Source organism: Ipomoea nil, unplaced genomic scaffold (assembly GCF_001879475.1).
Source record: "Ipomoea nil cultivar Tokyo-kokei standard unplaced genomic scaffold, Asagao_1.1 scaffold2387, whole genome shotgun sequence".
Taxonomy (NCBI): Eukaryota; Viridiplantae; Streptophyta; class Magnoliopsida; order Solanales; family Convolvulaceae; genus Ipomoea; species Ipomoea nil.
Window position 1 is genome coordinate 324,419 of NW_017618815.1, and position 15,288 is coordinate 339,706.

Consider the following 15,288-nt stretch of genomic DNA (forward strand, 5'->3'; position numbering starts at 1 on the left):
TTGTGGAACCCGAAACCATGCTTAGACACTTTACAACGCAATTAACAACAACAAGTGGACAATTAACGGATCAAATACGGGAAACGAACGGTACATGGCCTATCATGCTTTTCTAAACGCAATCAACACCCAAACATGCGATTTCCCACCCGATAACCCAAGAATAAGATCATACGATACAACCTAGGGTTCTAATCACTTTTATATCAACAAGAATACGGTTCGTCTTTTAATTGCAAGATTCGGTAGGAACAACACATAATCATCAAGGATACCAATTAATTATCAAGAACATCATAATCATCAAGAACAACACATAATCATCAAAATCCCAATTAATCATCAAGAACATCATAATTATCAAGAAACTCCCAATATCAAGATTATCAAGATTCCCCATGGAATCATTAAATCAACATCAATAATAATCATAGTAATTCGCCATTTACAATCATATGGGGGAAACCCTAAGGGGAAATCATAGCTATGAAAATAGGTTTTGTTGAGACATGGGTTACCTCTTAGCCTTAATTAATTCCTTGGCTATGAAGGGTCTTTCTTTAAGCTTTCTCGCTTTCTTGATTTCTTCTAAGGGGATTCTTGGAGCACTTTGGGGTGGTGGAACGTTTATTGTGGTGGGGGGTTCTAGGTGCCTCTTAAGTCCCCTATTTATATATTTAGGAGTCCTGGTTAGGAACTAATATTATAGGCTTGCTAATTCTATTCCTTTTGGAACTAAGGATTGGGTTTAGGGATAAGGGTCCATGGTCCATAGTGGACCATATTAATTAATTAAAGGGAATCCTAATCGTAGTCTGAATAGTAAAAGGCCTACTTTCTTTATTCCTAATAGATAACTAGGTCTAGGATTCCTAATTAGAATCTGAATAGTAAAGGGTTTACTTTCTTTATTCCTAATAGGCTTAGGACTCTAATTTAGGCAAGGGTCCACGGTTCATGGTGGACCTTTATTAATTAATTAAAGGAAACCTAACCGAATTAAATCATATTTAATTATTATTAACGGGATTAATTTAATAATTAATCCGGGATTGAAGGCCGTAACACGGGGTGTTACACAAGACAACATCATTGCCAAGCATGATGATGTCGTCCACATAGACAAGAAGGAATACACGGGAATTCGCAGCAGAATTATGAAACAGAGATACATTTGTTTTGGAGGCAACAAACCCTGTAACAAGTAAGAAATCATGCAGACGATGAAACCAGGCCCGTGGGGCCTGTTTGAGCCTATACAAGGAACGCTGCAAGTGGCAGACATGATCAGGGTGATCGGGATCCTCATACCCCGGTGGCTGTCGCATGTAGACAGTTTTTGACAAGTGTCCATTCAAAAAGGCGTTGTGGACATCCAGCTGACGGAGTGTCCACCCGCGTGATATGGCGAATGACACCAATATCCGAACTGTGGTCGGTTTGACCACCGGGCTAAACGCCTCAAAAAAGTCTTCACCTGCAACCTGGTTAAAGCCCTTGGCCACCAGTCTCGCCTTGTAGCGCTCAACCGAACCGTCGACTTTGCGCTTAGTGCGAAACACCCATTTGCACCCTACAATGTTCATGTTCGGTGTAGCAGGAACCAGCTGCCACGTGTTGTTGTGCAGTAACGCATTGAACTCTTGGTCCATAGCGTCTCGCCATTGTAGATGCCCAATGGCTTGGGAGTAGCACGTAGGGTCCTCAGTTGATGCTGTGAGTGCATGTAATTGTTCTCCAGTCCCCTTAGTCATATGACGTAGCCGCATGACGTGGGCCCGTTTCAGGGGCTGGGCCCGTGGACGCCTTTTCCTTGGTGCACGAGGGACAAGTGGCGGAGGTGCTGGTGTTGGTATGGTGCAACTGCCATTTTGGAGAACCGGACTGGAGCCCCACGGTGCATTAGGTATATCAGGCGGCACTGCCCGAGTTTTGGGACTATCTGCTGCAAAAGGAAAAATAGACTCATCAAAGCGGACATGACGACAAGTATAGGTTTTCCCAGTGTCAAGGCTCATGCAGCGGTAACCCCTAAAGGATGGTGGATAACCTAAGAAGACACAGGGACTTGACCGATACTCGATTTTATGGTGATTATATGAGCGTAGATAGGGAAAACATAGGCACCCAAACACACGAAGATATGTGTACGTGGGAGGGGCCTTGTAAAGGCGATAATATGGTATATCAAACTAGAGTGGGGCAGAATGGAAGACGATTGATTAGGAAGGTGGCTGTTTCAAACGCGTGATCCCAATAACGTTGTGGGACAGACGCTTGTGCCATTAGTGCCAAGCCGGTCTCGACAATATGTCGATGCCGGCGTTCAACACGGCCATTTTGCTCGTGTGTATAGGCACACGATTGTCTGTGAACAATCCCTAATTTGGAGAATAGTTTGTGTAATTTTTGGTATTCCCCTCCCAAGTCAGACTGAATGGACTTGATAGACCGCGAAAACGTGCGTTCTACCGTCGCCCGAAAAACGTCAAAAACTTTATATATATCGGTTTTAAGACGTAGAGGATAATACCAACAATAGCGGGTGTTATCATCTACGAATAATACAAAATAACGGGAGCCATCCGCAGAAATAAGCCCCATATATCCGTGAAAATCAGATCAAGTACATTATTACTGGACTTGACTACCCTATCTAAAGGAAATCGGGCAGATTTGCCAAGTTGACACGGAGAACATAATTTTGGAACAACAACTTTATTTGACTCAACGGGGCACTCCCACAAGACACGATGAAGAGCTTGACCGTGTGGGTGACCGAGACGCTGATGCCAGACCATGGAAGTGGCACGAGCCGAAACAAACGCATAATGTGCACTAGGAATGGACAACGAATATAAACCCCCCGAGCTTGGCCGTTTAAGCAAGACCGCCTGAGTGATGCAGTCCTTCACAACAAAAAACGTGGGGTGAAACTCAAAATAGCAGTTATTATCTCTAGTAAAACGGTTAACAGATAATAACGACGCAGACAGTTCAGGGACATGTAAAATATTAGACACTTTTAAAGCTTTATTAACAGACGGAAATGCTGCATGACCCACACGCGAGATGGCCAAACCTGTGCCATCGCCCACTCGCAGAACGTCGTCACCGTGATACTCCTCGGATTGCGTGAGCATACTGGAATATGGGGTAGCATGCATTGAAGCCCCCGTGTCCGGCAGCCAGGTTGTAACCGTGGGCGAGGACGCCGGTGCTGATCCGCCACCTGCGACAGCTACGTGGGCCGACGGCGGTGGTTCGGAGTATTGCCGGTAACAAAAAGCAGCGGAGTGCCCCTGCTTGCTACATATCTGGCAGCGCACCCCGCCGGTCCGGCCACGGCCTCCTGCCGCCACGCTGGTTGCCACGTCCTCCGCCACCACGTGACTGCCGGCCGCCATCTCCATGCTGACGACGACCTCGACCTGCGTACAGCGTTGAGGGAGATCCGGCCGCTGCTGCCGGTGTGTGTGTCGGAAAATCATCCTCGTGGATGAATTTTTGGGCCTGGAGATAATCGGCCAATTGCGGAATGGACACTGGTGTGCCATTGATCACCAGAGCAGAAGCCATTGATCGGAACTCCGGCCTTAATCCCCAGAATACATACAGGTTCTGCTCCGACGGCGTCAGAGTCCTCCCGGCAAGTGCGAGATCTTGAACGAGATACTGCGCCCTGCATAGATATTTGGAGGTGGAGCTGTCACCTTGGCGAAGGGATTGGATCTGCCCAAGCAGATTGAGACAACGAACCTGCGTGGATGATCCCAAGGCCGTCTCTGCTGCCGTCCAGACACCACGAGCGGTGGTTTGTCCAAGCGCTAGATACATCACCTCCTTAGACAGGGAGGAGATCAAAAGCAAGAGAATGGATGCATCTTGTTGCACCCAGGCAACGTTGGCCGAATTCTCCGTGGTGGAGATAGCGTCGCTGGAGTTGTCGCCAGCGGGAACCTCCAGGAACGGTGACGGTTGTGACCGCGTACCGTCTACAAAGCTTAATAATCCTTGACCCCGGAGAAACGGGATCACCTGGGTTCGCCAGTACAAATAGTTCCTATGCGTGAGCTTGAGCGACACGAAGTGATGTGCACTCGTTAGGTTGTTGGATGAATTATTGGGGGAGGAGATGGTGATCACGGTACGCTCAGAACTACTCGACATTGTCGACGGGGAAAAAAATTGGGAGAAATATGCCTGGCTAACTGATACCAGATGAATATGGAAACTTATAATCAATTGAATAACAGAATCAGATTACAATAATAATACTCTTAGAAGAGAGAACTAACTAATAGGCTATAGACTAGGACTAATCTAATATACATCAGATAATAACAATATAATAATAATAATAATAAACCCTAGTCTAACACTTCCACCCTGGAAGCAACAAGTGGATCATAGATGCCACTTAGAAGGCTTTACTCACCACCATGCCCTCGTCACTTTCGTCAAAGATTAATTACAAATCTTCTACCTGACTTAGCACAGTCTTGGAATCAACAATTTTAAAGTTAAGGAATCGACCAACCACAAATTTCTTTGGGTCAGCATCCTCGCTTTTATACTTATGATCCAAGGCTTTCCACAATGCTTTCGCTGTGCCAATCTTGCGACACACATCATATAGTGTATCACACAATCCGTTCAAGATGCAGTTACGACAAATGAAGTTCAAATCCTTCCAAAAGCCAACTGCCATCACGGATTGTGCATCTTGTTCCTTCAACTTAGGAACCCTCTCGGTAAGGAATCGTGCCAAGCCGAGAGTTGCCAGGTAGAATAGCATATTTTGCTGCTACCTCTTAAAGTTCGTGCCAGTGAACTTCTCCGGCTTTTCAGCCGAACCACTTGGTACTGAAGGTACCCGAGACGTGGGGATGTACCCCTCCGTGCTCCCACCGTCTTGTGAACCTACGCTCACGGGTGGTGTCTGGAAATGTGCAACATTGTTGCCATTCCCACTATTGTTGTTCTCAACAACATTTTCCTCTCCATGATTTGGCAGTACGGGGTTCTCCATTTCTTCAAGAAAATTAGAGAAAACACAAAAAGGGTAGATAAGGTTTTAAGATTGTTTCAAATAATGGTTGAGAAAACCAATATTAATCCTACAAAAAGAATTATTATTTTCTGGGAAAAACTGGGAATGGAGCGTTGTAGCCTAGGTTTCCCAGGATAAAACGTAATAAGGTTCAATGTTTGAGCACTTGAATACAGGAGACTAAGAAGGAAGGAATGGATAGCATTTAAAACTAAAATTAATTCAACTTTCATCCTAAGTCATCATTAGCATACATAAGTCAAGCTTAATCTCTATACCATACAATTCAATAAACTTTAAAAAGATTCTTGTATAAATAGTGGTGCAAACCCACTTCCCAAACCAATGTGGGACAAAGGCTACTTTAAAGCCTTTTCCCTACATTTTTCCAACTCAAATGGGTTTACTTTGAGAAACAATATCTCATTCACCCATTATTCGTTTTGAGCGTACAATATATCAATCTCTTCGTCTCACTAAGAAGAACCCGAACCCACTTTGAATCGACCCAAATCGAAAGTGAACCCCACTAATAATTGTACCACAAAATAGCCACTTAAAATGGCATTTTATGCTATTTTTTCCAACAGTTTACACGACACTTAAATTTGTAGCCATCTAGTTCGTATATATAGTAGTTTGTCTAGCCTCTCTATGAACCTGACAAATGCTATACCACTAATTCATACTTAGAATGACTAACATGGTGTTGTTGATGATATGTAACTATGTAAGAAATGACCCCTCTTGTGCCCTCCACGTGTGCTTTTCCCCACAATTACTAGCGAACCATTCTCCAGAGATCATGCAACAAAAAGTATGAATATATGAATCAATTAAACTCCAACTAAACACGGAATTATGTATAGTATATGACATGTGTAGAGTGATTAGTAAATACGTAAACTGTATTCCAGTAGAGATTGAAAGCTATGGCACAAATCATGTGACAACAAAATGGATTAGGCACTAGCAATAGAAAATGGTTTGACTCTTAAAAAAGCTATAAATAGTAAGTTGAAATAATGAACAAATAGTAAAACCAGCAAATGGAAAAAAAAAAGATAATAAGATGAGATAAAAATAAAAAATAAAAAAATTAAGGAAGATAAAAGACTCAAGTTAAAGAAGCATGAAATTATTTTTAAAAAGTTCTCTCCCTCACATTAGGGTTTTCTCTCTTTTCCTCCCTTTTCGTTAGGGTTTTCGATCGCTTTTCCATCGCTTGGCGGTGGTTTTCTTCGTCTTCTACCTTCGCAGCTTCGCCGGAGTCTGTGTCTTTGCTGTGTTAGAGCGGTGCTCCTAGGGTTTTCGCTACTCTATGCACGCCTAGGGTTCTTTCTACGGTTCATTAGCTTGGGTCCATGGGGTCTCGAAGCAACGACAATATGGAGGGTTTGTCTGCTAGGTGGGCGGATATGGTCTTGGAGGATGAGGAGGTCGGTTTTGAGGCTGTCTCGCTACCGGAGGGATCTAACGGGCGCGACATTGTTATCCTGGACGGTTGTTGGCCGGTTTCTCACCCAAAAGCTCATCAAGGTTGACTACATGAAGCAGGTCATGGCCTCCGTTTAGAAGCTGGTGAAGGGGGTGGCCATCTCTGAAGTCCACCCGAATCTTTTCCAGTTCGTCTTTTATCATAAAACGGACATGCAACGTGTGCTAGAGGAGGGGTCATGGTCGTTCAAAAATAATACTCTGCTATGTAGAGAGCTCGGGGATGGTGTGTTGCCTGGGGATGCCGTCCTCGACTCGGTGGATTTATGGATTCAGGTATATGAGCTCCCTATTGGTTATAATACAGATGTGGTTTTGGACTAGATGGGGAATTTTATTGGCGCTTTCATCAAGCTGGATGAGAGGCAGTTGGGGGTCCGTTGAAAACCTTCTATCGCATTCGGGTATCTGTTCCGGTTAATAGGCCGTTGAAGAGGCGTATGAAGTTGATAAGATGCGACAAGTCTTGGGGCTGGATCACCTTTAAGTAAGAACGCCTTCATACGTTTTGCTTCTTTTGTGGCTTCCTGGGCCACTCTGAGAAATTCTGCTTGAAGGCTCATGATTCTGAGTTGCCGTTAGAACTGTATCCATATGGGTCCTGGATGGGAGCAGGTCAAGTTAAGGGGCCGAGACCAATCGGCGAACCCTGGCTCTTACCTAGTTTTGGTCTCATTCAGGCGGCTGATGAGCCGGTATAGCCGGCAGGTGACATGGTTTTGCCGGACAGGGTCGATAGCGAGGCAAAGTGTAGGAGTTCGAGCCAGCGTAGCTTGGGCTCGGACGTTGGGGTGGTGGCGCTATCAAAGCGTCGAAGGGGGAATGGCGGGATTGTTGGTAGATGACCGCCTGTCCCAATGAGTATCCTTAGTTGGAACTGTTGTGGCTTGGGCAATCCACGGACATTTCGCGAATTGGTGGAAATGGTGTCCTGTAAGAAGCCAGACTTTGTATTTTTGATGGAGATAATGGTGGGGCGTAACCATGCGGAGCGGTTACGTCTAAAGCTAGGTTTTGAAGGGCTGTTTAATGTGGATAGTGTTGGCAGAGGAGGGGGTTTGGCGTTACTTTGGAGGAGAAATAACACAACACGTTTGATTTGTTACTCAAGAAACCATGTGGATGTTGAGGTTAACATGGTCGGTTTGCCTCCGTGGCGGATGACTTGCTTCTTTGGTTATCCGGAACGGGTGCGGAGGAGGGAGTCGTGGGATTTCCTTCGTTCTTTGGCTCCCCGCTCGTCCCTTCCCTGGGTTGTCATTGGGGATTTTAATGATCTTCTTTACCAGTCTGAGAAGCGGGGAAGGGACCCACACCCAGATAATCTCCTAGGCAATTTTGGGGAGGTTCTAGATGAGTGTGGCTTGCTGAGTTTGCCTATGGAGGGCTATCCGTTTACTTGGGAACGAGGAAGTGGAACGGAGGCTTGAGTGGAGGAAAAGCTGGATAGAGCAGTGGCTAGTTCTGGGTGGTGTGGTATTTTAGAAAGGGCCAAGGGGCTAAATTTGTTGACCCGAACTTCGGATCATTCAGCTCTCTTTTTGGAGATTTCAGATTGACAGGGAGAGAGCGGGTGGTCTAAATCGTGGGTTCCGTTTTGAGATTGCAGTTGCTTGATAGTGGTTGCCGGGAGGTGGTGGAGAAGGCCTGGAGAGATGGGGAGGTTGGTGAGTTGATGGGCAACTTGAAACTGTGTGGTGACCGCCTTCGGAAGTGGGGAGGAGACCGTTTTCACATGTTTGGTAAGCAAATAAAGCTATTACGTTCTAAATTGTTAGCTTTGCGTGGCCAGACTGACCCGGTAGCTCTAGCCGATTACCATGCGTTAGATACAGAGCTGAGACGGTTGGAAGCACAGGAGGATGTTTACTGGAGGCAGAGGGCAAAGCAACACTGGCTACGGGGTGCTGATGCCAATACAAAATTTTTCCATAGGTATGCCTCTAATCGTAAAAAGAAAAATTCTCTGTCTAGAATTAAGATTCTGCTGGTAACTGGGTAGGGGTGATTCTATGAATGCTGCGATTATGGATTATTTTCAAACTATCTATAAATCTTCTAGTGTGTCCGTGACCAACGACCCATTTTTTAGCTCGGTCCCCCTCGTGTCACACAATTACAGAATAATGATCTGCTCCGGCCGTTTGAACCTGAGGAGGTCAAGGCGGCTCTATTTTCTATGTTAATTTCTTGATAAAGCTCCGGGCCCGGATGGGATGAACCCTGGGTTTTATCAGCATTTTTGGAAATTGTTAGGGGGATATGTATCTAAATTTGTGATTGGTTGTTGGCATTATGGATCTTTCCCTGTTGGTTTGAATTACACTAATGTGGTTTTGATGCCTAAAAAGAGCCAGCCTGAGTTTGTTTCTGATTTTAGACCTATTGCCCTATGTAATGTGGTTTATAAGATTATGGCTAAAATGATTGCGAACCGTATGAAGCCCCTCTTGGAAAGAGTGATCTCGGAATCTCAGAGTGCTTTCATCCCTGACAAGCTTATTACTAACAATATTTTAATAGCTGCAGAGGTGGGCCATTTTCTGAATAGGAGGCAGTGTGGCAAGGTTGGTTGGGGGGCCTTGAAGCTGGATATGGCTAAGGCCTACGATAAGATGGAATGGTCCTTCCTAAGAAATATGCTTATGGATATGGGTTTTTGTGAGAGATGGGTAAATCTGTTAATGTTATGTGTTACGACTGTCTCTTATCAATTCATTACTAATGGCTCCAGGGGAAGAAAGGTAACACCAACTCGTGGCTTGAGACAAGGAGATCCCATATCCCCTTATCTTTTCATTATCTGTGCAGAGGGTCTGTCCCTTCTCTTGTAGAGGGTGCAGGACCAGGGGTTAATTCATGGATGTAGAGTTGCTAGGGGTGTTCCTGCTATTTCTCATCTTTTCTTTGCAGATGATAGCCTCCTTTTCTTTAAAGCGAATGGCCAGGAGGCAGGTGTTGTGAAGAAGTGCTTACAAACCTATGAGTTTTTATCTGGTCAGACTGTTAACTATCACAAATCAAGCATTTGCTTTAGTAGAAATACTGAGGCCGGGGACGTGGAGGAGGTGGTGGCTAGGTTGGGCGTTAATCGGGCTCCTGATTTTGGGAAATATTTGGGTCTGCCTTCTTTTGTAGGCAGGAACAAAAAGTAGATCTTTTCATATATTGAGGAAAAGATTAAACAGAGGATTGTTTCATGGAACAAGAAATTGTTGTCTCAGGCTGGCAAGGAAACTCTTTTAAATAGTGTGGCCCAGGCGATGCCAACTTTTACCATGAGTGTTTTTCTATTAACTAATTCCCTGTGTGTTGCTATTGAAAGAACTATGAACCGCTATTGGTGGGGGAATGGTGGTGCTAATGGTAGTGGTATACACTGGATGGCATGAGACCAGTTGTGTAAGCCTAAAGCGGTTGATGGTCTGGGCTTTAAGGAGCTTCGTGCATTTAATATGGCTATGTTAGGCAAGCAGGCTTGGCGTTTTCTCACTAAGCCCCACTCGCTTGCTGCTCGGGTATACAAAGCTAGGTATTTTCCTAAATCTTCTTTTATTGATGCTACTATTGGAAATAACCGGAGTTACTGCTGGATGAGTATTATGGCTGCCCATGGGTTGGTTTGTTCGGGATGAGACGGAGAATTGGTGATGGAGAATCTACTTTAATCTGGGGACACCCCTGGTTATTAGATGATTCGGATCCAAGGATCCTTACTGATATGCCCCAATATTTGGTTAGAGCCAAAGTCCCTGTTGATTGTGTGAATGGGATTTCTTTCCCTATGTGGTTCCAAAATGCTATGAGTGTGTTAACACCTACCGTCCTTGTCAAAGTGGTTGCAGCTCTTTACTACATTTAGGATGCCAGAAACAGTGCCGTTTGGAATTCTTGTATGCGGAGACCACAACAAGTTTGGAGGGACGCTGCTTTGGCATTGTTGACGTGGGGGGGGGGGGGGGGGGGGGGGAGCAATGATACTGGAATGCTCGGCCTCCTTGGCTGGTGTTCGGCAGTAGCCTTTCGGCCAGCAATACAATCAACAGCAGCAGCAACCTGGAGCCATGTAGTGTATTTTCGACGCAGGCTACTCCGCGGCTACAGGCTCGGCAACGTTCGGCGCTGTTTTGCTTTCGGTGGATGGCACGTTCGTCGCGGTAGTCAATGGAAGCCTTCCCTTTTGTTCCAGCACTCTCATGGCGGAGTCATTGGCTTGTAAGGAAGCCCTCTCGTGGTCGAAAAATCATGGTGTCACGTCAGTGGTTCTCCATACTGATTGTGCAACGCTACACCGCTTCATCACTTCTTGTACTACTAGACCGAGATCGTACGTTGGCGTGGTGGTTGATGAATGTCTACATTTTGTCTTTGTTTACTTTTTTTTTCGTTTATTATTAGTTTCGAGACAGTTAAATTTGATCGCTCATTCTTTAGCAGCTCAAGTCGTGGTTCAGGCTAGTTCGATGTATTGGGACTGTGTCCCGCCTGACTTTGTTTCTGCTCTTCTGCAGTAATATATTCATGCTCTCTTTGCTTTAAAAAAAAAAAAAGTTAAACGAAGCATTATTTTATAGATGTAACAAAGAACCTATGAGATTGGAGGAAGAATAACCAAGTGTTTAAGGGATTTATGTAAACCACTCGATCTTGTAATCATCTAAACAAAAATTAGGACGGTTGCCTCACTTGATTTGAACTGGTCAATTATAAGTAACCTATGTTAGTTGACCTCATCGTGAACCTTTGCTGGCTAGGGTCACAAGACGGAGGTAATCCCGTATACACCTACGCATAATAACTATGAATTTCTCTCGTCACTCACTCAAAAATATATTACTCGACCCTCATGACTTATAAAAAATATAGAGTTAATACCATTTGAAGTCCTTCGAGTATAGTGGTTTTGCCACGTTTAGTCCTAAATTTTCAAATTGACCATCTGTGGTCCTTCGACTTTCAAATTTAACCATTCGTGGTCCAAGTTAACCACTCATGGTCCTTCAAGTTTCAAAATTTAACCACTTGTGGTCCTCTTGAAAGGACCATGGTTGGTTAAAATTAAATAGTTCAAGGACCATGGGTGGTTAACTTGGACTACGAATGGTTAAATTTGAAAGTTGAAGGACTATAGATGATCAATTTGAAAGTTTAGGACTAAACGTGGTAAAACCATTATACTCAGAGGACCTCAGATGGTATTAACTCAAATATATATATATATATATATATATATATATATATATATATATATATATATATATATATATATATATATACTTACGTTCAAATGAGGACAAGTATATTATAGAGGACTGTGAGGACAGATGTAGTGTGTGCCATTAGTCTGTATGTCGTATGCATGGCCGAATGTAGTCGTGTGCCACAGTTTGTATGTCGCGTGCATACATTTGTTAATTAATAGAGCCTGGGTTCGAAACCTGATGTTTACATGTATTCTTGTGTGCCATTATGTATTAAATTGTGTGCCTAATAGTAATTTGTTGTGTGCCTAATAGTAATTTGTTGTGTGCCCATTATTTGTCCTCACAGTCCTCTATATATTGTTGTCCTCATTTGAACTCAACCCTATATATATATATATATATATATATATATATATATATATATATATATATATATATGCATATTCATCACTTACGTAACCTAGTCTGACCCTCTGAAGGGAAGTCTCAATTTGCTTCATAAATGACAATGTTGGCTGTCACAAAAATTGAACATCGCCAGTATTTGTGGTTGATATTATGCAGTCCATTATGGCGGTCAAATTAAACAACGGCAATGGATGAATATATCTAGAAGTGCAATAGATGAATATATCTAGAAGTGCAATAATTCTAAGATTAAGTTTCTTGGTATATTGACAAATTATGTTTCCTGCAGGGTATGTCTTAAGGCTGCTTCGTCAGACCGTCGTTGTCGATAAAGCTTAAAACAATACTACTTTTTTGTTTTTTTCAATCTGGGCTGGTTATCACCCAAGACTAAATTGCTCCATAACTGAAAAACATCTCCATTCGATCACAATGGACTAAATTGTTTCAAAATTGAACAACAATTGGACAACCAATTCAACATTTCGGCTTTACACATGTTGCACAATTACCTCGATCACTCTTTAGACCTATCCTGTCTCAACTAAAACTTAAGATTTTTAATCAACTTTCGACAATATTATACTCCGTATATATTTTTAGAAGTTAACTCGATCAATAAAGTTCAACTTAAGTTTGGTCAGATCAGCTACTAAAATTATGGGTGTAAGAAAAAAAAGTATTGCAAATTTTACTAGTGAACCATCAAAGTTATAGAAAATTCATAAATAATACATTAATGCATATACCAATTACCATGTAGTGTCCTCACCAAAAAACATAAAAAAAAAAATTACAATGTAGTTTGATGACATCTAGGTTACCACTCTAAATGGGTAGTCATAGGTTCGAATCCTCGTGGTGAGGACTTAGATTCTTTAAGCTAAAAATATTTAACAAAATATCAAATAGATACTACCTTGTAAATAATCATAAGTATTTCAAAAAAAAAAAACATTATTTAATATGTGATATTGAAAATTAAAATAAAATAATGTGAGCGCAGCCTAGCTTTGGATAGTGTGAATGTTTAAAGTAATATAATTTGAACAAAATTATACTTCTTCGAGCAAAACATATTTTTTTTTAAAAGTATGTAATTTCATATTTACTCTCATTTTTTATTCCATATATGATGTGACATGTTTTGATTGCTTAATATAAGGAGGGTTATTATTTTTATCTATTTCTTTTTATTTTTCTTCAAATAAAATTTGAATACTTAGTATGAGTTAAAGTTGAGAGTAGATTTTTAGAGTACAAGTAGTAATTTTGGTTTGTTTGTTTTTTTTTTTTTTAATAATTAATTTGAGTGTAGGGTTATTATATTATTAATGAAGTTCAATAGTACTTCTATGTGTTAGGACGTACTCTACGGTCCTAATTGTAGTATATTTCTATTAGTTGGTTATCCACTTATCCTCTGTATATATTTTGTAGAGCAAATTACACTTTTGGTCCTATGACTATAAGGGGCGTGTTAATTTCAGTCCGTGACTTTTAAAACTAACAATTTAGTCCTTTAACTATGTTTTTTTTAGCAGATTTGGTCCTCCGGGCCAAATTACCGGTCAAAATTCGCCGGAAAAACATAACCCATTTTAAAGTATTTATAATTGGGGGTAAAATGGTCCTTTCACGTCCGTTCTTCTTCTTCCTTGCTGCGCCTTCTGCCGTCGATTACCCAAGCTTTTGGCATATGCAACCATGCTAGTGGCCTTCTCCACCACTTGTTCCCTAGACATTTTGAGCTTGTAGTTCATGTGGATCTCACTGGTAGCGATGAAGGTGTGGATCCTGGGCTTCTTGGCATGCTTTACAGCCTCCCAGGCCTTGTCTATGTCTCTCTTATTGCACCTGGCGAGGCCGCATATGACGGGCACGTGATCGCCCTCCCCACGGCCGACCTCCTCGGCAATCAGTTTAACAGCCTCGAGGTCTGCCTCGGAGGAAGCGGGAAATCCGGCCTCAATGATGTCGACGCCAAGCCTGGCGAGCTGGCAGGCTACGGCGAGCTTCTCCTTGGTGGTCATGGTGGCCCCGGGGGACTGCTCGCCGTCGCGGAGAGTGGTGTCGAAAATGCGAACATAGTTGGGATCGGGGATTCGGTTCGGGATGTATTCCGGCCGGTGCGCCGGAGAAGAAGACTCGCAGCGGACGGCGGCGGCGGAGAAGGATTGGAATGAGGGCCGCCTTGATGCGTCGCTAATTGAGAACCGAAGCTGCTTCGAGAAACTAGTGGCGATAATGTGAATGGGAAGGTATTTGCATGTGTATTTGGATTCCGGTGGGGTGATTACCGGATGGTTTGGGCTTGCGCGCAGACACACCATTGTTGACGGCGAGCTGGAACTCTTCAATATTTATAGTGGTTCAATAAAAAAAAAAACTACTAATCGACGGCGGAAGGCGCAGTAAGGAAGAAGAAGAACGGACGTGAAAGGACCATTTTACCCCCAATTATAAATACTTTAAAATGGGTTATGTTTTTCCGGCGAATTTTGGCCGGTAATTTGGCTCGGAGGACCAAATCTGCTAAAAAAAACATAGTTAAAGGACTAAATTGTTAGTTTTAAAAGTCACGGACTGAAATTAACACGCCCCTTATAGTCATAGGACCAAAAGTGTAATTTACTCTATTTTGTACTGTGTTTCACTTTATTAATATACAGAAAATATCGTACGTTCTCATTCTATGCAGAATGATTAGGCTTGATAGTTAACAATTAGTCAAGTCCCATCCATGCGAAGAAGAAGGATGAGAAATGAGGTAATCATAGTCAAAATGGCAAGAGATTTAGCTTATAATTACAATGTCACGTGTTCGAATTCCCTTTGAGCTAGTCAACTATGTGTAACTTAATTAGGTTGATTCTTTGTTGGATAGGGAAACAAAAGCAGAGTTTACTTACACTCGAAAGGATTATGCTGTTTCTCTGCCCATCAAAAAAAAAAAAGATGAGGAAATTAAAGACATAATGTTTGAAAATTCAGTGGTGTAGACTTGTGCAACAAAGATGTCGTAAGGAAAAGTGCGAATACAAATTATCTAATCACCCATGACCCATCCCCAGTGCCTACCAGCAACAAACTTTCTAGTAAATCAAATATATAAAAATATTTGGT

At 42.7% G+C, this 15,288-nt stretch overlaps 1 protein-coding gene across 1 annotated transcript; it reads right to left on the bottom strand.

Moving 5' to 3' along the window:
• Positions 1 to 3,309: 3,309 nt before the first annotated feature.
• Positions 3,310 to 4,170, bottom strand: LOC109152123. The gene has a single exon (XM_019299698.1). It carries the CDS (start codon positions 4,168 to 4,170, stop codon positions 3,310 to 3,312), a length of 861 nt encoding a protein of 286 aa, XP_019155243.1.
• Positions 4,171 to 15,288: the final 11,118 nt, after the last annotated feature.